The following is a 20,354-nucleotide window of genomic DNA, read 5'->3' as shown; positions in this document are numbered from 1 at the left end:
CAGTCGTGAACTGAATCACTCATTTAGTTCATTATTCAGTTGGGCAGAGTTGGCGCCATGTCGCTAGATCTTGCGATAAATTTAAATTTAGGTATTGCAAATATCAAAATGCCATACTTTACAATAAATTAATATTTTTAAGAAAATTTAATATTCGAAATTACATAAAATTAAGGTACACATTTTAATGAAGGTTTGAGGCTTTCATGCCAAGGGAAGAGAGATTTAAAAAAAAAATTTTAAATGCAAGAAATTTCAACAAAAATTCTTTAAAAACTAAAAATTTTAGCTTCAAAATTAAGAAACTTAAAAAAAAATAAGTAGAAAAATTACTAAATTAAAGTTACCAATTTTGGCAATTGACCCAAAATGTTACTTACTGCCAGATCGGTGAAATTAACAGGGTGGCAGTCTTTCGGTCGGGTGGCAGCATTTGGGCCAGGTGGCAACGCATTTGAACTTTTTCAGAACGATTGTCAAGTTATTGCAAATTCTATTTCTAAAATAAACAATAAAAAGATATTTGCTATTCACGTTATACAGAAATGTCGGAAAGTCAAACGCCATCGGTCTCTAAATCTAGCTTAAACGATTTGCGTCAATTTCGTATAATTAAAAATGCAGCTGCCACACCAAGCCCGGGGAGAACTGGTAGGCATTGTGTTTTCATCTAAAATGTATTCCTTGTGGAGAATGCTGCATTACAACCGAATGCTGCTTTTTTTGCAGAGCGTGTTCCTGGCAAAAAGCGTATCCAGGTGATGGCCGACAGTGACAGTGATGGCGCAGAAAGTCAGACGCCCAAAAAGATAAAAATCCAGTTAACAGTTAAAGAAAAAGAAGAACGTTACATGGCAGCAGCAAAAATAATGCCCAATTACGATACAATGGTAAGTATACCGTTTGGAGTTGTTGTTGCGGGTGTGAGTATGAGTGGGAGCGGGGAGCGGCGGGAAGAGCGCGCGCGTCACATACATGTGTTCGGAATATTTGCCATTCGGGCCCGGCATTCTGAACAGCTGTTGCTACAGTGGTATCCCAAAGTGTGTATGGTGCCAGAATCCTAGGTCAAGAATTGGAAAATGTTCAATAAATATTGGAAATGTAATAATAAATAATTTTTTTAGTTATAAAAAGTTCTAGTATTATTAAAATGGCGTTCGGAACTGCTGTTGTTACAGTGGCGTCCCAAAATGGATAAGGTATCAAAATTCTAGGTCTACAATTTAAAATTGTGATCAATAAATATTGGAATTATTATTGACGATATTACAATTTCAAACATAATTTTAATTATTTATATGAATCAGAGAGTTTCAATCGATTTTTTTTTAAATTCCAATTGTAGGCCATCCAGGATTCGCTGTCACGAACAAATTGGGATGTTGCTGCCTCAATTCGTTACCTGAAGGAGCATTGTAAGCCAAAGTCAAGTGGTCCCTTGGATAAGCCGAAGCTGAAGCACAGCTCCTCAAATGGCAGCAGCAGCAAAACGCATGGCGGCAAGTCAAGTGGCAACTATTCGGATTACGATAATTCCGATGATGGTGATGATGTTAAACAGTCCAAGGATCAGGTGTACGACAGCGATGACAGTGACACGGAAATGGCCACCAAAATGACAGGTCAACGCAAGAAAGTGTTTCAGTTTATGAATACAGCCAGCATTATAGAACTTCAATCGGTAAAAACACTCTCCGAGAAGAAGGCAACGGTACTTCTTGAACTGCGACCATTTAATGATTGGGCAGATTTGAGGCGAAAACTGGAGGCTAATAGATTATCGGCTGATTTACTTAACTACGCACAGGATCTGATTAACAAACAGAATACCGTAGCCAACATTTTGAGCAAATGTAATGTCATGGTGACGCGCTTGGAAGCGGCTATTGCCAGTGGTTCCAGCATTGTGGAGCAGCCAAAGATTCTAAACAGAGAGTAAGTCCTATCTCTTGTCTTGAGTCCAGCACCTATTAAATGCTTTACTTTTACAGCATGCAATTGGCTGATTATCAAGTGATTGGCCTTAATTGGCTGACAGTTATGCACAAGCAGGAAATGAATGGCATCCTGGCAGATGAGATGGGTCTAGGCAAGACCATACAGGTTATAGCATTTCTGGCGTACCTCAAGGAGAATAATCTGAGCAAGGGAGCACACTTAATTGTAGTGCCTTCGTCCACGCTGGACAACTGGGAGGCTGAAATGTCCAAATGGTGTCCGAGTTTGATAGTGGAAAAGTATCACGGATCGCAGGACGAACGACGAAGGATGCGTGCACGCTTTGCCAAGGTCGGTTTCACCGGTTTTGATGTGCTCCTCACCACGTAAGTAAATTTCTAGTTAATATTATATTTTATAAAATAATAAGTTGATTTCATTAATATTTCTCTATAATAAATTGGAAATCAATACTTGTTTTGTAATATTAACATAATGTAAATTTAATTATTTTTCATATTGTTTATTCTTTGTCGGAGCAATATTCAAAATTAAAATATTCCAAAACATAATTATGTTTGGTATACGAAAATAGTATACAAGAAACCTAAAAGTATGATACTTAAAATTGTTTTTACATTTAAAATATAAATTAAATTATTATTTCAAAGTTATACAGAAAAAAAAAAATTATTATTATAATAAAAATGCCCCTTTCACAACATACTCCATTAAATAAAATATATTCAGGATTCTTTCCTTGCTACAGCTAATTTTTTTTCCTGTTATGTGCATATTAATTATAATTATCTTTGATTCTCTTTTTAGGTACCATATAGTTGGCTCCACGCCAGAGGAGCGTAAGATGTTTCGCGTTTGCAAGCTCCATTATGTAATCTTCGATGAGGCTCACATGCTGAAGAATATGACAACCCAACGATATATTAATTTGATAACTATTAATGCTGAAATGCGAATTTTACTCACGGGCACGCCACTGCAGAATAATCTGCTGGAGTTGATCTCCTTGCTGTGCTTTGTGATGCCCAAGTTTTTTGCCAAAAGCATTGAGGATATCAAGTCCTTGTTTGTCAAGGTGTGTGTCGACTTAAATAGTTTCTTTATGATGATATTTACAAGTTGTCTGAATTGCAGAAGGGCAAAACTGATGGTGATCAAGAGGAACTATCACAGTTCCAAGAGACACAAGTGCAGCGAGCCAAGCGCATTATGAAACCATTTGTTTTAAGGCGCCTCAAAAATGATGTGCTTAACAATTTGCCCAAGAAACACAGCTTTGTCGTAAGTATTTTTAAGTGCCACTCTTGTTTTTATTTTATTTGATTTTCTTCTACAGGAAAAAGTACCAATGAGCACTTCACAGAAACAATACTATAAAGATCTCGTTGAATATTATTCCAACAACAAGGGTGAGATCTGTGGCAGCAGTGAGCGTGCCGGCGTTGCAATTATGATGGAAATGCGTCGAATGGCAAATCATCCGCTGCTAATGCGTCATTATTTCACGGATGAGCAACTCAGGGGTTTCTCGAGGAGATTGGCGAGTGTCAGTTCCTATAAAAAGACCAATGAGCAGTACATATTCGAGGAGCTGGCAATTATGTCTGACTTTCAGGTGTTTCAGCTGTGCAACAAATACGTAAGTTACATTTTACGACTCCTTATCATAAGAATGTCGACAAATTGCGTTTCAACCTTTGTTATCTATATTTTAATATTCTTAATTCTTATATTTATGTATTATTCTTAAAATGTGCGACATTCGGCTTAGTTGCCTAATTTTACGTCAGTTTACAAATTTGTCTATCTTTCGTTGTTGTTTTTAGGAACTGTATGATGTTAAGATTCCGGCTCATTTAATATGTGATTCTGGGAAGTTTTTATATCTGGATACCTTACTGCCCAAACTGAAGTCCGAGGGACATCGTGTGCTGCTCTTTAGCCAATTCACCATGATGCTGGACGTTGTGGAGCAGTATCTGAGAATACGAAATCATGGATTTTGTCGCTTGGACGGCGCCACAGCCGTTAAAGAGCGTCAAGATCTTATCACAGACTTTAATGGCGATGACAATATATTTGTTTTTCTGTTATCCACAAAAGCCGGCGGTGTCGGCATCAATTTAACTGCAGCAGATACCTGCATTATTCACGACATTGATTTTAATCCGTACAATGATAAACAAGCTGAGGATCGCTGTCATCGTATGGGACAGCGACGTCCAGTCACCATATATCGTTTGATATCGGAGAGCACCATTGAGGAGGGTATTTTGATGGCTGCCGAAGAGAAGCTAAAACTAGAAAAGGATATAACGTCCAATGAGAAGGGAGAAGTTCATGAGCAGCGTTGTGTTGTTAAATTGCTAACCATGGCATTAGGCCTCGACAAGGATGAGGAGGAGCAACTAAATCACTCATTAAATAACTCTTTGGGAACGCCCACAAAGTAGTCTATTTAATTCGCCAGTGAGATTCACTTTCCATTTTTTTATAAACAAATTATGTTTTTTTATAGCGTATCATTTTATTAACAATTATTATAGAGCTGTTTGCTCATATCATTTTCGTCGTATTTATAAGAATCAATATTGTATTTAATTATAAATTATAATATATTCACATGTAAGATCAAATACCTCTTTATTTATTAAATGCATGACAAGGAAATGGTAAGAAATAGTCGAGTATTTTTTGGACTCCAAAAGACGTGACAATGGCGTGCAAAAGATAACGAGTTTTATCGTGATCGTAAGTAATGATAAAATTTAAATTTAATTGATTTCAAAAAAATTTTAGCTGTTTAACAAGAAATCGAAATTACTACTATTTATTTTTCTATTTAATATCAAATATTTTGAGAATTTATCGCATTTATGTAAAGGAATATTAAGGCAAAAAAATAATAAGACCTCTTTTTTAATGCAACAAGGAATTTAAGCACCATTAAGTGTATGCGGCGTAATAATACATATTGTCCAACAATAACAATTCACTGCCAATTATCAATATTAATTTATGCAGTTTAGCAGAAATTATTTGAATCATCAGTTGAACTGCGCTGAATCTAATTTCAACTCGACAACCCTAAAACGAGCGAATTGTGCTCTCTTCCATATACGCTTTCTGTTCATTCGTGAGATCATATGTTGGGCGGCGCTCGCAAACAAACGTTGATGAGCTTTTCACTCTGGCGGCGATTCATCAAGTTTCAGTCTTTAACTGATCGCTCGCGCCGATGATTTAATTTTTAAGTTTAAACGCAAAGAACCCAGCGCCAAGTGTAGCAACAAAACGATACTCACATTACCTATACCATAAAATTACATACATACATAGATGTGCGAATATATATCAACATAAAAATATATATCTTTGAACAAATTTGAATAACGAACAAATCAATCGAAGTGAATGTATGAATAATTGCAAACGAAAGTAAAATTAAAAGTTATATGTGATTCTCAAGCATATAATTGATACATACAAACATATGCATATGTATTGATATTGATCAACTTAAAAGAATTGTTGGTAATTTTTCTATCTATTTAGCTTGCTATTATGTGATTCATAAAAAGAAATGTATACATACATACGTACATTAGTTTTTAGGGTGAATTATATTTATAAATAGCAGAGCGCTTGCCAAACGGAAATCATATTGGTCCAATACAAATATATTCATACTATACGAATAAATAACACCAAATTCATTTTTCAAAAAAACGACGTCATACCAACGGAAACGGAAGAATATCGCAATCGCACCTCCGTAAAGCTGCATACATGTATATAAATAAAAGTGTATAACTATAGATACATATGTATACAGTGTGTCAATTAATTGTTTTGACATGTTTATATTTTGAAAAAAAAAAAATTCCTTATCTAGTTTTTTTTATACATATGCATGTATATATTCTTAGAGCAAGTTTAAAAAAATAAACAGGACTATTTAAAAAACAAAGTACACAATCTTTTGTAGCAACAGTTTTTATCTTATTATTCAAAGAAAACTATTGTGATCTATTAGGTAAACTATATCAAAAAAAAATATAAACTATCAAAACAGTTATTTGACTCACTGTATGTATCATACAAATGCGTGTACATATGTATGTGCTTGTGTGCGGCGGCACATGTGAACGATTTGCAAATAAATAGCAATAATATATATTTTTATATACATTCTATTCTACAACGCAGAATTTGAGGGAAAACAAAAGCGCGTGCGAAGAAAACATAAAAATAAATTAATATCTATGCCTATTGTACGTACATACAAAATATTTATGTATGTGTGTGTGTGCGTGAGAAATAACTAAGAGAACTAGCGAGCGATCAAATACGAAAAACAAAAAAAAAAAAAGAAACGAAAATTACGCGAAGAAACCACAAATACTATAACAATTGACAACGAGCGAAAGAATAATAAGCGCAAAGCAACAAACCAAAAATAGACAACACAAAGCAGAACGCAGAGACTGCAGCTGGAAGATACAAAAGCGCAGACGAAGCCGACGACGACGTCAGCGTCAACGGTGCGTATACTTTACACATCAGCCGCTGGCGGCCACCACCCGCTCATTGACTCATCCCACTCGTAAACAGCTGTTCGAAAGCACTTACAAAAAAAGAAAAAGAAAAAAGAAATAACAATTGTTAAGAATAACAAGACAATCATCAATTGTTTCTGCGCTGCTGTATCTGATCAAAATACATCTGTGGACGTGTGTGTGAGTGCATGTGTGTGTGTGTGTGTCTGTATGACAGTGGCAAATGCCAAAGACAGAACTCACTTAATCATTCATAGACTTTTTATAAGGCAACTAACTGCCTGATTGACAGTGAAATATAATTAAAAATATTTGTTACTTTTGGAATTATTGTTAGCGTATGTGCCGAGCATAATTAAACGAGACAAGTCACGAAGAAGAGCGTATCTATAAAATACATACATACATACATAGTCTCTCTATACGAATCACAACAAGACAACGACCAGGAGGAAGAAAACAAACGAAGACGACAACAACGCGAATATCCATAACGACAATTCTTTAATCTAAAGAACTAAAAAAAGAGAAAGAGAGACACAATTAACAAGAGAGTGTGCAAACGCAGCGAGAGAGTGAGAGAGAGAGAGAGAGAGAGAGACACAGAGAGCGAGAGAAGCATATAAACAAAAGAACAACAGCAACGATACCCGAAAAATAATAATTAAATATTATTGGATGAATTATTATTTGCACTAAAAGGTTAGTACTATAAGAAGTTAAAGCTAACAAGTAAGATACATCAGTCGTGAAGATATAAATACTACTAGTTGTTGTTGTCACTTGTATAAAGTGTTAAATTGTGTTAACAATTTCGCATTTTCTCTTTTGAATAATTAATGGAATAATTAGCTTTTCTCTTATATTGTGAAATGTACAAGAACTAATGAATTTGATAAAGTGGTTATAAATTAAAAGAAGGCGTTGTTTTCAAAAGTGAAAAGTGTTTAAATAATGTATAACAGTATATCATTTAACATTTTCCGATTTTTTTATATTAAAATTTTAATTTTAAACTTTGTATCTCATATATTTTTGCATGTAATAATTTGGAAAAATTACAAAAACTTTGTTTGTTGATATACTGTATAACAGCTGAGATTCATTTAACTGTTATCTTACCAACTATTTTTCTGCGAGTTATAAAAACTCTTGAACGCGTATTTCAGTATTTGTTTGAGAAAGTATTTTTATATGAAATAACAAGCTTACTACTATTATACATTTAATTAAAGTTCTCATAATTATTAAAGTTTTGCATTTAGGCAGTTTTTAATGTACTTTTTAGTCTATATATCTATTAGAATACATTCTGATAGACTTAATAATATAGTATGTAAATTTCGACGAAAATAGCTGAAAATTACAGAAACACGTACACATTCACATGGACGCAATCACATATATTTACGAGTACTTGAAACGAGCTGAAAAAAATAGAGAAAAACAAAAAGAAGAAAAAATTGCTCAAAGCTGATGTCATGCGATTTAAAGTGCGCTCCCCAAATGTCGGTCTTAAAACCAGATGCACTCCTACGCGCCATCGCAAAGCCGGTTAAAAGATAAATGTATTGTAGACATACCCATGAGTAGTTTGAGTCTGAGTGTTAGTGCACATATGAACATTGACAGATCGATCGATGAGAGTTTAAATAGTTTCTGCTTTTCTCTCTCTTTTGTCAAGTAAATACTTTAATGTCTTAGGTTTTCAGCATTGCAATAATCCCACACAGTTTATAAAGTTTATGTGGAGGATGAACTGGTCTATACATACATAACTCATCATAAATTCTCTCTTTCATCTTTTAATTTCAGACCACGATTAAACGGAGGAATACTATTTGTCTTGCACATGAGACTACGAAAGAAAATTTAAACTTAGTTGATTGTATTAAAAGCAAACAAAACAAATGAAAAAACAAGAATTGTGATATGTACAACTTTACTCAAATATTGACAAAACATATATAGACGTTTATTTCAAGAGATCCACTAAAGGATAACGAGAATAAGTCACGTTACTATTATTTTTTCAAAAGAAAATTTTTAAAAAGAGAAAGAAAACCAAAGATTAGGTTTCTCAATTAGTTTAACTGATAAGAAGAAGAAGAAGCAGCTACAATAATGGCAGAGAAAGTGGAAATCTCAGCAGCCACATTTAATAATAATCAACAGAATGATGCTCGAAAAGTGCGCAAATCGCCCGAATTTCAACCCATTATGCCCGGTGTTATATCCAGAGAACGAAGCTTTGTGCGCTCCTCAAATCAACAAGTTGGTTTCATTTTCAAATTAAGATTTTAAATTTTAAAAATATTATACTTTTTCATATTAATTTTTTTTTTTTTAGAATATAAATAAAAGGCGCAGTCTGGCGTTTAATGTGCCTGGAAATCAGCCTGGACAGATGCGTGGCAAGCCAGCCATGGATATATATAGACCTCCAAGTAAGTAACTGTTTTATCATCTATGTAGACAATATTCATAAGCTTGGCTCTCTGCTTGTTGCCTTCATTTAATGTACTCTCTAAGCCTTTCCCTACATTCACAACACTCAAAATCTTTTTTTTATTTTTGTTTATCCTAAGCCCATTAAAATTGGTCAAGATAGATTATATTGATTTTTTCTTTTTCCCCAAGAATTAACATTAGTAATAAGTAATTAAAACAAACGCTAAAACAACACCTACAACAAAAATCATCGTTAGTGACATGGGTCGATCGAGCAAGCACTTCGTGTATTTGGTTTTTCCATAATTTGGCTTGTGCGACTGGCTGTCGCCAGTACTGCATGAATTGTGTTGCTGCTGGCGCCACTTACAACCGCTCTCATAAATTAAAATTTATGATAATATTATGAACTATAGTTTTTCTTAGTTCTACTCTCAAAGTTTACTTCAATTCGCTTTTCGGCCAGCTGCTAACTAAATAAACATTTAATCAACTTTACTTTTGGACAATCTTTAAGATGCATATATTCAAAATTTATTACAATACTCTTTTTTTCGTTTTCTTCTTCTTTTTTCATATGTTTCTGTTTCTTAATTAAATTTTCCCCCAAAACAAATCATCTTATGTTCGTACTTATGTATATTCCATTGTGTGTCTTTAAACCTTTTTATCATGATGTTACCCAGATGTACGTGGCTGTGAGGTAGCCACTGTAGCTGGTGGTGCAGGTGGTGGTGGTGGTGTTGGGGTTGTTGCCAATAAACTGAATATAAATGCCCAGGAATTTACAATGTCGCCACCGGCCGAGGCACAAAACAATCGGTAAACGCCAAATTTTATTTAATGCCCAACTTTATTCCTCTTGAAATCTTCTTGCAGAGCTAAACCACAATCTACAACATTCTTCCAGTTCGTCCCTTTTATTCCCCGGCCCAGGACTCTTGCAACAACAGCAGCAGCAACAGCAACAACAACAATATGTGGCAGCTGCTTCAAATGCCATACTGAATAGAAGACAAGCGGGATTATCCCTGGGAAATATGCCCTCCTTAAACAGTCTCAAGGCGGGACATCATCGTTCCATCTTGGTAACACATCCCATCAGCCCAATGGCCGGACAACTGCCTCTCATGAATTCACCCTCTAGCGGCAATATTCTCCATGTATGTCAATAATTCCATTTAACCAGTCTGAGCTATCAAAACTGGCTTTAAAAAATCAACATGAAATTTTTAAGCTTAATTTTTCACAATTTGGCGAGAAACCTCTTTATAAATGTAGAGAGTATATAGCGGAAAAATGTTATATATACAAATAAAAATGTTCTTAATAAAACAGATCTCCAATTAAAATATGTTCCCTTCTTATTGCAGACTGCAAATCGTGTGAAGTTCGCACCGGAGCCCAGAGGACAGAAGACATCACAGTACGGCAACAACAATGGAAATCACTACAATCACAACAACAACATCAGTGAACAACAACACTTTCAGATGAATGGAATGGATGCGTATTTAAATGGAAATGCATTGCAACGTTCCAAGTCGTTGTCATCGGCGGATGCATTGACTCGTGGCATGGCAGGATTAGGACTGGGATTGGGCAATGAGGTGGCCGACATTGGGCAATTTACGCCGGAGATACAGTCACTGATTGATACGGCACTCGAGGATCCAAATAAATTGAATTCCCGCTGTCTCATGGAACTGACGTCCCAGTTTATTAAACGTTCAGTGGAAAGTCGACGCTTTGCATTGCCAATTTCCCGATTGTGTCTCAACATCATCGCAAAGGAGCAGAAGGAGACGTTCTTGGAGGCATTGCTCAATACGTGCCGTCAATGGTATCAGGAACGTGAAAAGGTAAGCAACAATTTCCATTCTCTCCAGAGTTGAAATAATCTGTTTTATTTTCCCTCCAGTTGCTTTTTGCCATTCAGGGAATGAAATCGCCATCGCGTGTCCGTTTTACGGCTTTCATGGCATTTCTTACGGAAATGTTTTGCCAGCTGAAACGACGCCAGCTGCAGTTGCGCACCCACAGCGAGGGTACTCCCCCTCCTCTGGTGCTGCTCAGCTTGCTATCCAAATGTTGCGAGGATTGTGTGCGTCCTCCCGTGCGTTCACTATCCGAGGTAAGACTCCAATACCGCCACAAAAGTCTATTAATTGATATTTAAAATACAATAGTTTTTACGTTCTTTGGTTAGGGTATATTGTAGTCGAGCACTCTCAACTAGTTGTTTCTTTCATCCTTATTATTCAATTGTTAATTTTCACTTTAATTTCTCTTGCAGATTGAGTGCCTGTTCTATGTTTTAACCTGCATTGGGCAGGACATGGAGCGGCAGCTACCGCAGCAGTTGGAACTGCTGATGTCTTTGGTGAGGGATGCGTTCCTCAATGCCGGCGATGCTGCAGCTGCAATCCGCCGTACTCTGCTCCAGCTAATCGAACTGAAGGCGTCCCACTGGCAACTGCCCGGCAATACGGTGCTCTATTATACCCATACCAACAACTAAAGAAAGAGAAAGGGAGAAAGAGCGAAAGAGAGGGGATTTGATTATCGGGATGCAATTTGTTGCAATAACCAGACATTATTATTGTGGTTGAATTGCATTTAGGTCTGTCCTCATTTGCAAACAAAAAAAAAAAAAAAACTATTTATAGTACTTTCCGAGTACATAGGCTATAAGCAATATTTATTTTGGAACACAGAAGTTAGATAACTAACCCAAGGCATAACTACATTTTACATGCATGACCCAAGTGAGGAGCTCATTTAACTCCCGCCCGTCTGGTGGAATTCATAATTCTGCTTTTATAAGGCTCAATTTGTACTATGTGAACCCATATTATTTACGTGTAATAAAAACTACGCTAGTCAAAAAAAAAAAAAACAAAAACAAATGTCGTTTTAATTCCTTTCAAATTGTAACGTATTTCTTTGGTGAAATATCTCGGTCAAAAGCCACTAACAAGTAATATAATTTAACTAAAAAATATATAAAGAATTTGACAAAATTTTAACAAAACGTTTGCAAAAATGTTTAAGTCCTAGAATCTAGAGTCTAGATTGATTATGATAGAAATTGCAAATTTTGATACTTTTTGAAAATTGATCGCAATATGAAAATGGGCTGACAACCTGTTTTTTGTTGCGATATGACTATTAAAACAAGTTGGCAACACTGACTCTCGGCCAGTGTTCAATTAATTGCCTGGAATTTTACCCATTTTGCGCGAAATTTAAATCATTACGTAATGCAAATTACAAAATGCAAAAGCTCTGCAACAAATAAATAATTTGATGAAAATTACAAATTTGAAATTAGATAAAATTTAGGTAAACATTTTCGTGAAGATTTGAAGTTCTTCACCTCAAGGTAAGGGAAGTTACAAATTTAATTTAAAAAAAAATGATTTCAAAATTTTAAAAACTCTAGCTCCAAAACAAGAAAAAAACAATACAGGTAAAAAATTTTCCAGTACTTTTTTGACATTTTACCTTAAAAAAAAACGACTTGCCAGATCGAAAAATTTTGCTGAGTGGCAGCCTTTGCGCTGGATGGCAACGCCCGAGCCTTTCAATAAATTTGCGTTTGGAATTTCTCGTCCATTTGGTTTTTGTCTTCACCCAATAAAGTTGATACAACTACAAGTAAGTTGACTATTTTTATTTTTATAATTAACATATAATTTTGAGAGTTATTAAATATTAAACAAATGTTGCACGCATGTGTGTGTTCAAATGAAACAATTACACAATGTCTACAAATATTTACTGCAAATTAAATATTGTAAGAAAATAAATTTGACGCACCACGTGTTTCAAAATGGCGGCTCTGCACACTCACGCATGCAGATAGTGAAAAAATTAGAAAAATGCTTTTAAATGATGATTAATTTAATTACCTTTTGCGGTTTCCACCAGAAAGCGTTAACTCGCTTAAAGATGGCCAAAGGCGTCTGATACAAAAAGCATTTTCAACTTTATTAATCAATATATTGACTCATACCTTCATGTTTAACCTAAAAAAAATGCTAATGAAAATACGTTTTATGGCTATTTTACAGAATGGCGGACGCAGCTCCAGCCCGTAGTGGATTCCGAGGTGGTTTTGGCTCTCGCGGTGGTCGTGGTGGACGCGGTCGTGGCCGTGGACGCGGCGCACGCGGTCGTGGTGGCAAGGAGGACTCGAAGGAGTGGGTGCCAGTCACCAAGCTGGGTCGTTTAGTCCGTGAGGGCAAGATCAAGTCGCTGGAGGAGATCTATCTGTACTCGCTGCCCATTAAAGAGTTTGAGATCATTGATTTCTTCTTGGGATCATCCCTTCGCGATGAGGTGCTCAAGATCATGCCCGTCCAGAAGCAGACGCGTGCTGGTCAGCGTACCCGTTTCAAGGCCTTTGTTGCCATTGGCGACAACAACGGTCACATTGGCTTGGGTGTCAAGTGCAGCAAGGAAGTCGCAACCGCTATCCGTGGTGCCATCATCCTGGCCAAGCTCTCTGTGGTGCCCGTCCGTCGTGGCTACTGGGGCAACAAGATCGGCAAACCCCACACCGTGCCCTGCAAGGTAACTGGCAAGTGCGGTTCCGTCTCGGTGCGTCTGATCCCAGCTCCCCGTGGTACTGGCATTGTGTCTGCCCCCGTTCCCAAAAAGCTGTTGACCATGGCTGGTATTGAGGATTGCTACACATCCGCTCGTGGCTCCACTGGCACTCTGGGTAACTTTGCCAAGGCTACCTATGCTGCCATTGCCAAGACCTACGCCTATCTGACCCCAGACTTGTGGAAGGAGATGCCTCTGGGCTCCACACCCTACCAGGCATACTCTGACTTCCTGTCCAAGCCAACGGCTCGTCTGCATGCCGATGCTTAAGATCATTGCGAACCAGATGTTTTAAATAAAGAGCAAAAACGTCATACCAATATTATATGAAATGTTTTATTATCTTAATATCTTTGGGTAGACTGTATCATGGATCGGTTAGAAAGGCAAACTTTTGTGTGTGTAAATGACGATAATTTAAATGAAGACAGATATTGAAATATCTATATTTGCTTTTAAATAAAACAAGGTTCTATCAAGGCTTAAGGTATATTTAAAATTGGATACACGTGTCGATTGTATAGTATAATCTTAACTCTGACTAAATTGGGACTACGCTTTGACACCATAGGCTTCAGGCATACGCTCAATGGCATATTTATGTGCAGCAACGTACATAATGGGCACTCCTGGTATTTTGCGAATGCGGTTCTTTAAGTCCTTGTCGTTGGTCGCCACAATGTAGCACTTGTGCTGACGCACTCGCTCCACCAGACAGTCGTCGGCATATGTGCCCTTGTGCAGGCAGGGAAGACGTTCGAATCGGGGATCGGATATGATGCGAAGGGCCAGCTTGTACTTGTTGCCCAGCTTTTCCAGCTCTGCACGCACACAGTCCGATATATAGGGTATGCATTTGGCGTACAGGCAATCCATCATATTCTGCACAATATCCAGTTTGTTCTTAATGCTAAAATTAATGAAATTCGTGTCGAGCACAATGTGATATGGTGGGCCCAGCTGTGTGTTGTACTGAAAGAAGAGTGCGGAACTCTGTTGTGTTGCTTCGTGCACTTTCATTTCATGAGGATCTTTGGCTTTTGTCCGCTTCAGACGCTGTTGCTCCTTTATCCGGGAATCGGTTGGCTTTAATAAACGCTTCAATTGCCCGTTTCGTTGTTTCTGTATCTTTTTTGTTTTCTTTTGCTTGCCCTTAAATTTAAGAAAAAATATAAATGTGTAATTTAAACCTTTTAAGCAGGTTACACATTGATTTACCATTATTTATCCTTAGTTTGCAAATTAAATGTAAACAATTGAAATTGAAATGCGACAGTTGCACGTGTAGATTTTTTTGTTGGCCATCAGCTGTTGAAACAGAGTTGCAAAAATATATCGATAAGTACAAGATCACGAGCTGAACGTGATGCAACTCTGCAATTTCTCTCGATAGTTATGAAATCGATGCCTAAGAATTTACTTCGGTGAACCACGTGCGTGAATTTTCATTTGCGTCGAACATTTTGTGAAAGATGGTAAGTTTGCATCCAAGTGCCATTAAAGTTATTCTCAAGTAAAAATATTAAAGCCACAAATTGATGAAACTGATGACGAGACTGAAGGGACATTTTCTCGCTATTGTATTGTATTATTCAATATAATTTCGAACAATATTTGTTCATTTAAAGATGAATCGGCAATCTGATGGCTTAGCTAATTTACTACACATTTAATTAATCAAGTTGGCAAAAATTAAAGTTGTATTTTTTTATTTTGCAGGATTGAACACAATATGGTTGATGTGGAAGCACATTGAAATTAAACAACAATTAAGGTAAGAATATTTTATATAAAACGCACATTATTTAATAGTGCAATTAACATGATGAACTTTTACACAGACCTGTACTGAGTAGACTCATGTGGAAGAAATGTAAACTGATGCCAACAATATCAAAGGCAGTGCAGTTATCATTATTTAATTTTACTAATCATCAATTTTATTTTGTCATTTTAGGCATTATGTCTTGAAAAGAAGTGAGAGCCTCTTACAAGATGGCGACGGGTGAAATCCCCTGACGGCGTGGACCTATAAAGTGAGGTTATGTCTTGCACTTTGAATGCATTCTTCTTCAAAGTTGAAAAAAAAGGTACGATTTAATTTTCCATGTAGTTGCAACCACGTGGCACGTGCTCCGATAAATGTGCAAATTTCTTAAGTGATGATTATTTTAACTACCTTTTGCGGTTTCCACCAGAAAGCGGTTATTCGCTTAAAGATGGGCAAGGCGTCTGATCAATGCATTTTACATAAATAAATTATTATATTGTTGACTACATTTCTAACGAGATCTTTTTATTTCATTTTTCAGAGAGACGAACTCCAACTTTGACCAGATTCATGTCGCAATGCACTGTGTGCAGAAATTGAAGTTTATATATTCATAAATTTTATTAAACAGAAAAATTATACATATGCTGAATTAAATGTGTTTTATATGATTATATATTTATAGAAACAATTTTTATATTGATTTGTGCGTGCGTCAGGTTAGGTTGAGTTTACACTGCTTGCATACAGTATATGAACTGTTTCGACAAGAATGAGCGTAGGTACAGTTGCACTAGAAAGTGTCAAAATTTACAATTTTGTTTTTTACTTTTTGAAAAAAGAATTTTAATGAATATTAATCTCGACTTGTTTTAGGAACAAGAAAATAGATATTCTTTTCATATTTATTAAAATATCTTGACTTTTTTTTATAAAAAGTTGAATCAATGGATCTTTAAATTTTTTAATAAGATTTTAGAACTAAAATAATTTAATTTGTCAAAACAGTTACGTGAGTACTGTGTTCGTGTGAATATCGATTCGATAACCTACGATATTGACCATAATATATTTAAATTAATTTAATAATGATGTGATCATTTTTTGGCATTGCATTGCATTGGCATTTTAATTTTAAAAGTATATTTAAAAAATGTTCTCGTTAGCGCGCGTCACACCCATATGTATGTAATTGGTGCACCCTGTATGCGAACACGATGTGCATGAGTCACCTTGTGCCATGAGACTCGCTGCTTTAACTAAACCGCTGCTGTTGCGCGTAAATAAAAACAGATGCCGGTTTTATGCAACAAGTATTGAGACCGAAGAATACACACTCGACACCAGAGAGTATTTAGATTTTAAGAAACAATTGCGACAGCAAAATGTATACAACAAAGATGGACACACGTGCCTCCAATTGGAATGCCGGCTATGTGAGCGCAACAACAAATTTGTGCCGGTCGCAGCAGCAACATTGCGTGCACAAGCGCCACAAGCTTACATAAACAAACGAACGGGTATGTATGCGTGTATGTGTGTTTTAACTGTAAACTAAGCTCAAAGTAGAAACAGAGCATTTGGAAATTATTATAAGGTGACAATGGAACGGAGTGAATGCTCAAGCTTATAATAATTCCACCATGAGTTTGCCATTCTCTGAGAGCGTAGATGTCTCTGTTACTTTAGTGACGTCATAAAAACGAGCCATATTTTGAAAATTTAAAATTCACTATTTATATTTTAGGTGCGTTCATTTGTCCCAATTGCGATGTCAAAACATCAATTGCACACGCTCTGGCGGCATATCAGACTCCGACGCCTGTAGGCTATAAACGGGCTCTAATGAAGCCTGTGGATTACAAATCTAGATTTCCAAATCTCAGCAATGTGACATCGGAGGCTTGTGAAGCACTGGGGCTAAGGGGTTTGAAGGAGGCGCAGTTGAATGCCATTGGGGCACAGTACGATGCCGAGCAGCAGCTTCTGCACTTTAAGCTGCGCAATGTGGCCGATAAGGTCGTCGGGGAGAAGGTGCTGCATCTGGGCGATCGGAGTGAGCAGACTTTCCAAGGCAGCTGCAGTTCGGGACTGCTTATACACGGCACCGGCAGCGGGAACAAGAACAAAGCCGTGCTCGTCAGCAATCTGCTCGACTTTATTGTGCTGGCCACGCAGAACCTGGAGACGCGTATGTTGAACTTGACTTCCATGATTCTCTATGTTTACAACAACTAAACTATAAAAGATATACAATTTTATTTAAACGCTAGTTGGTATACAAATGTTTTAACTTATCAAATAGAATTTCCTTTATTCTGTATTAAACCAAAGCAAATATCGGTTCCAGTACGAACCAAAACAATTTTTTCGGTAATAGGTTATTTTTTTGTCCTTTACTTTTCGGTATCATTACCGATACGTACCGGCAGAACAAATCAATTTTTAGAAATTTCTGTTTATAATAAAGCAAAATGAAATACATGCAGAAAATAAAAAATAATTTTTGGATAAATGTACCAAAGCCGTACCGGTGAAAACGTTTTGGTTTTTGAAAAAGATTTTATTTCGTTTAACATTTCTTGTATTATTCCCTGAGTATAATAGAATGCAATATTACTATGTATATCTTTTCTATTGTTAATTAAATAGATTTTTACTATTTATTTATAATTTTCTAGAATAATAAAATCCAATAATAGATTTTAAGAGTTTTTGTTTCCGGAATATGTATATGTATGTAAACAAAATTGTTCTTACTTTTTATCTTTTAGATTGCATTATATGTTTACCGTATGCGCTGCAACTGCTGCCACAGGAATGTCTGCCTGGCCTGGAGCGTTTCAAGGAGCTGGTGTTCTGGCTGCACTACGATGCCACCCACAATTGGGATGCAGCACGCGCCCTGGCCCAGAAAATGGATGAGAAACGTTGCCTGTTGATACGACCAACGGATACGGAACCGGCGCCGCATGTGGCACTCCGGAAACGCCTCAATGTGCGACACATATTAGCAAAAGCTACTCCAGTCAGACATAAATCCATAACCACCTTTAATGCCCTGCGCAACGACATCTTGAGTGAGCTGCAAAACATTGAAAAGGTCAATGGTGTGAAGTGGAAGCGGTTTCCAGTGCTTAACAAGCTGTTGAAGGGACATCGCAAGGGTGAACTAACCATATTAACTGGACCCACAGGCAGTGGGAAGACAACCTTCACCAGCGAATACTCTCTCGATCTGGCCATGCAAGGCGTTACCACGCTCTGGGGATCCTTTGAGATAAGGAACACACGACTGGCGGCGACACTTCTCCGTCAATTTGTTGGCTATCCGCTTGATGATAAGCTGCAGGAGTTTGATCACTGGGCCACCGAATTCGAGCGTCTTCCCATGTATTTTATGACCTTCCATGGCCAGCAGCCGCTCAAGCCGGTGCTAGAGGCCATTGAGCATGCTCAGTATGTGCATGACATTGCCCATGTCATTATTGACAATTTGCAGTTTATGATGGGCGTCTCATCATATCGCGGCGATAAGTTTTGGGAGCAGGATGCGATTATAGCGGCGTTTCGGGGCTTTGCCACCAAGCATAATGTACACGTCACACTGGTGATGCATCCTCGCAAGGAACGGCAGGAGGATGAGCTAACAACGAGCTCGGTTTTTGGCACTGCCAAAGCGACACAAGAGGCGGACAATGTCCTCATCATACAGGACAAACGTCTGACATCGGTACGTGGCAAGAAGTATCTGCAAATTGCCAAGAATCGCTATAGCGGTGACTTGGGCATAATGCCCCTAGAGTTTGACAAGGATGCGCTCAGTTACTCCAGTTCGGTGCAGAGCGCCAAGCGGAAGCGTGACCGTGAAAAGATCACATCAAACGCTGCTTGACTGTAGTTACATTATATAATATTTTAATTTTATTTTAATTATTTAACTACAGTGCTTTGAGGTAAATGTACTATGCTAAGCTTAAATGTTGAAATATGTTGTTAATGCTTATTATTATAAAAGACAATTGTTGCTACGTTGCGCTCTGTTTATAATTCTTAGTGTTTAGTATCTTTTTGCCGCACATTGCACAAATTGCCTTTTTGTAGGAGCACGCCTGGCAATAGTGCGCTCCCATTTGATGCACCTTTTGCCGGCATATGCTGAAAATTATGCAGTAATAAATTAGTTCAAGCGAAGGCCAAAAATAGTAGGTATCAACACTTACCGACACGGTGCCAAGCTGTTGCCCATGGGATTGTAGCGTTCCTTTGATGAGGACAACGCTTTGTTTTCGTTGATCTTACGTCCACCGGCAGCTGCATTGCTTGTTCTCCATGGATTTGGTGCCGAAACTTTCGACAACTTTGATTCACACTTATCACATACCATTGTAAATTACTTTTCCTAGCTTTTGTTTTGTTTTTAGATTAAAATGGGCATCTGCATCAAAATATTATCGATAGCTGGTTGATCACGAAGAATGTGAGTAAAAACGTATCGATAACAAAACTCTTGAAATTAGCTGTATGCAAGTGTTGTCAAAACCTCGATGGTTATGTGTGTTACATCGTTAAATGGGAGTCTTGCATTTATATGTCATAAATATTATTTATAATCACATTAAAAAAGCAGTCAATTAGTATGTTGATACAGTTAAGTTGCTTTAATTGAAAGCCTTTAAAAACACTTTTTAATGCGCTTTAACGTTAACAGTGATTTACCGAAGCTCGCCTTTAAAACCCGTTGCTAATTTTCTACGCCGCTTTAAATATACGTATAAACACTTATCGCTTTGAAAATGTACTACAAAACCAACTATTTCTCATATACAACTAACAAGTGCCATTGAAAATGCAACTGTATGCTAAATATTTAATTAATACACAATAATAACAAAAAAAAATCGCACGCATAAACACTTAAAAAAATGTGCTGTAAAAAAAAACGATTTAAGTTAAAATCAGGTTTAGCTGCTCTATAAACATGGTATATATTGTCA

At 36.9% G+C, this 20,354-nt stretch overlaps 6 protein-coding genes, 1 long non-coding RNA gene and 1 other non-coding gene across 17 annotated transcripts; 6 read left to right on the top strand and 2 right to left on the bottom strand.

The window, feature by feature from the left end:
• Positions 1–421: 421 nt before the first annotated feature.
• Positions 422–4,596, top strand: LOC117781589 (SWI/SNF-related matrix-associated actin-dependent regulator of chromatin subfamily A containing DEAD/H box 1 homolog). The gene is made up of 8 exons (XM_034618365.1): positions 422–651; positions 730–890; positions 1,349–1,938; positions 1,995–2,327; positions 2,770–3,037; positions 3,097–3,243; positions 3,299–3,601; positions 3,789–4,596. The coding sequence occupies exons 1-8, from the start codon at positions 546–548 to the stop codon at positions 4,413–4,415; spliced, it is 2,535 nt and encodes an 844-aa protein (XP_034474256.1). The 5' UTR covers positions 422–545; the 3' UTR covers positions 4,416–4,596.
• Positions 4,597–5,188: 592 nt separating this feature from the next.
• On the top strand, positions 5,189–11,859 carry LOC117779484. 10 transcript variants are annotated; one of them, XM_034615697.1, is made up of 10 exons: positions 5,189–5,303; positions 6,172–6,506; positions 6,859–7,223; positions 8,337–8,795; positions 8,872–8,968; positions 9,659–9,794; positions 9,883–10,135; positions 10,346–10,834; positions 10,894–11,106; positions 11,269–11,859. In XM_034615697.1, the coding sequence occupies exons 4-10, from the start codon at positions 8,646–8,648 to the stop codon at positions 11,491–11,493; spliced, it is 1,563 nt and encodes a 520-aa protein (XP_034471588.1). In that variant the 5' UTR covers positions 5,189–5,303; positions 6,172–6,506; positions 6,859–7,223; positions 8,337–8,645; the 3' UTR covers positions 11,494–11,859. The 10 variants fall into 10 exon arrangements, with proteins under 10 accessions (XP_034471588.1, XP_034471589.1, XP_034471584.1 ...); XM_034615698.1 differs by having other exon boundaries at positions 5,200–5,245; XM_034615693.1 differs by having other exon boundaries at positions 5,204–5,400.
• Positions 11,860–12,566: 707 nt separating this feature from the next.
• LOC117779541 (40S ribosomal protein S2) lies at positions 12,567–13,911 on the top strand. The gene is made up of 2 exons (XM_034615771.1): positions 12,567–12,632; positions 13,049–13,911. Exon 2 carries the CDS (start codon positions 13,050–13,052, stop codon positions 13,854–13,856), a length of 807 nt encoding a protein of 268 aa, XP_034471662.1. The 5' UTR covers positions 12,567–12,632; position 13,049; the 3' UTR covers positions 13,857–13,911.
• A 148-nt stretch (positions 13,912–14,059) lies between these two features.
• Positions 14,060–14,895, bottom strand: LOC117779542 (rRNA-processing protein FCF1 homolog). The gene is made up of 2 exons (XM_034615772.1): positions 14,805–14,895; positions 14,060–14,738 (listed from the first exon to the last, which is right to left on the bottom strand). The coding sequence occupies exons 1-2, from the start codon at positions 14,805–14,807 to the stop codon at positions 14,139–14,141; spliced, it is 603 nt and encodes a 200-aa protein (XP_034471663.1). The 5' UTR covers positions 14,808–14,895; the 3' UTR covers positions 14,060–14,138.
• Positions 14,896–15,005: 110 nt separating this feature from the next.
• On the top strand, positions 15,006–16,031 carry LOC117780338. The gene is made up of 4 exons (XR_004617073.1): positions 15,006–15,061; positions 15,306–15,360; positions 15,544–15,676; positions 15,899–16,031. It is a non-coding gene; the product is annotated as an uncharacterized LOC117780338 (long non-coding RNA).
• On the top strand, positions 15,116–15,233 carry LOC117782461. Its single transcript, XR_004617283.1, has one exon. It is a non-coding gene; the product is annotated as a small nucleolar RNA Z5 (small nucleolar RNA).
• A 520-nt stretch (positions 16,032–16,551) lies between the features above and the next one.
• On the top strand, positions 16,552–19,407 carry LOC117781942 (twinkle protein, mitochondrial). Its single transcript, XM_034618830.1, has 3 exons — positions 16,552–16,877; positions 17,105–17,548; positions 18,132–19,407. Exons 1-3 carry the CDS (start codon positions 16,598–16,600, stop codon positions 19,250–19,252), a joined length of 1,845 nt encoding a protein of 614 aa, XP_034474721.1. The 5' UTR covers positions 16,552–16,597; the 3' UTR covers positions 19,253–19,407.
• On the bottom strand, positions 19,254–19,794 carry LOC117781943 (cysteine-rich PDZ-binding protein). The gene is made up of 2 exons (XM_034618831.1): positions 19,581–19,794; positions 19,254–19,515 (listed from the first exon to the last, which is right to left on the bottom strand). The coding sequence occupies exons 1-2, from the start codon at positions 19,742–19,744 to the stop codon at positions 19,386–19,388; spliced, it is 294 nt and encodes a 97-aa protein (XP_034474722.1). The 5' UTR covers positions 19,745–19,794; the 3' UTR covers positions 19,254–19,385.
• Between the last annotated feature and the right edge of the window lie 560 nt (positions 19,795–20,354).

The sequence above is a fragment of the Drosophila innubila genome, assembly GCF_004354385.1.
Source record: "Drosophila innubila isolate TH190305 chromosome 2L unlocalized genomic scaffold, UK_Dinn_1.0 4_B_2L, whole genome shotgun sequence".
Lineage (NCBI taxonomy): Eukaryota > Metazoa > Arthropoda > Insecta > Diptera > Drosophilidae > Drosophila > Drosophila innubila.
This window is presented reverse-complemented; position numbering and strand designations above follow the sequence as displayed.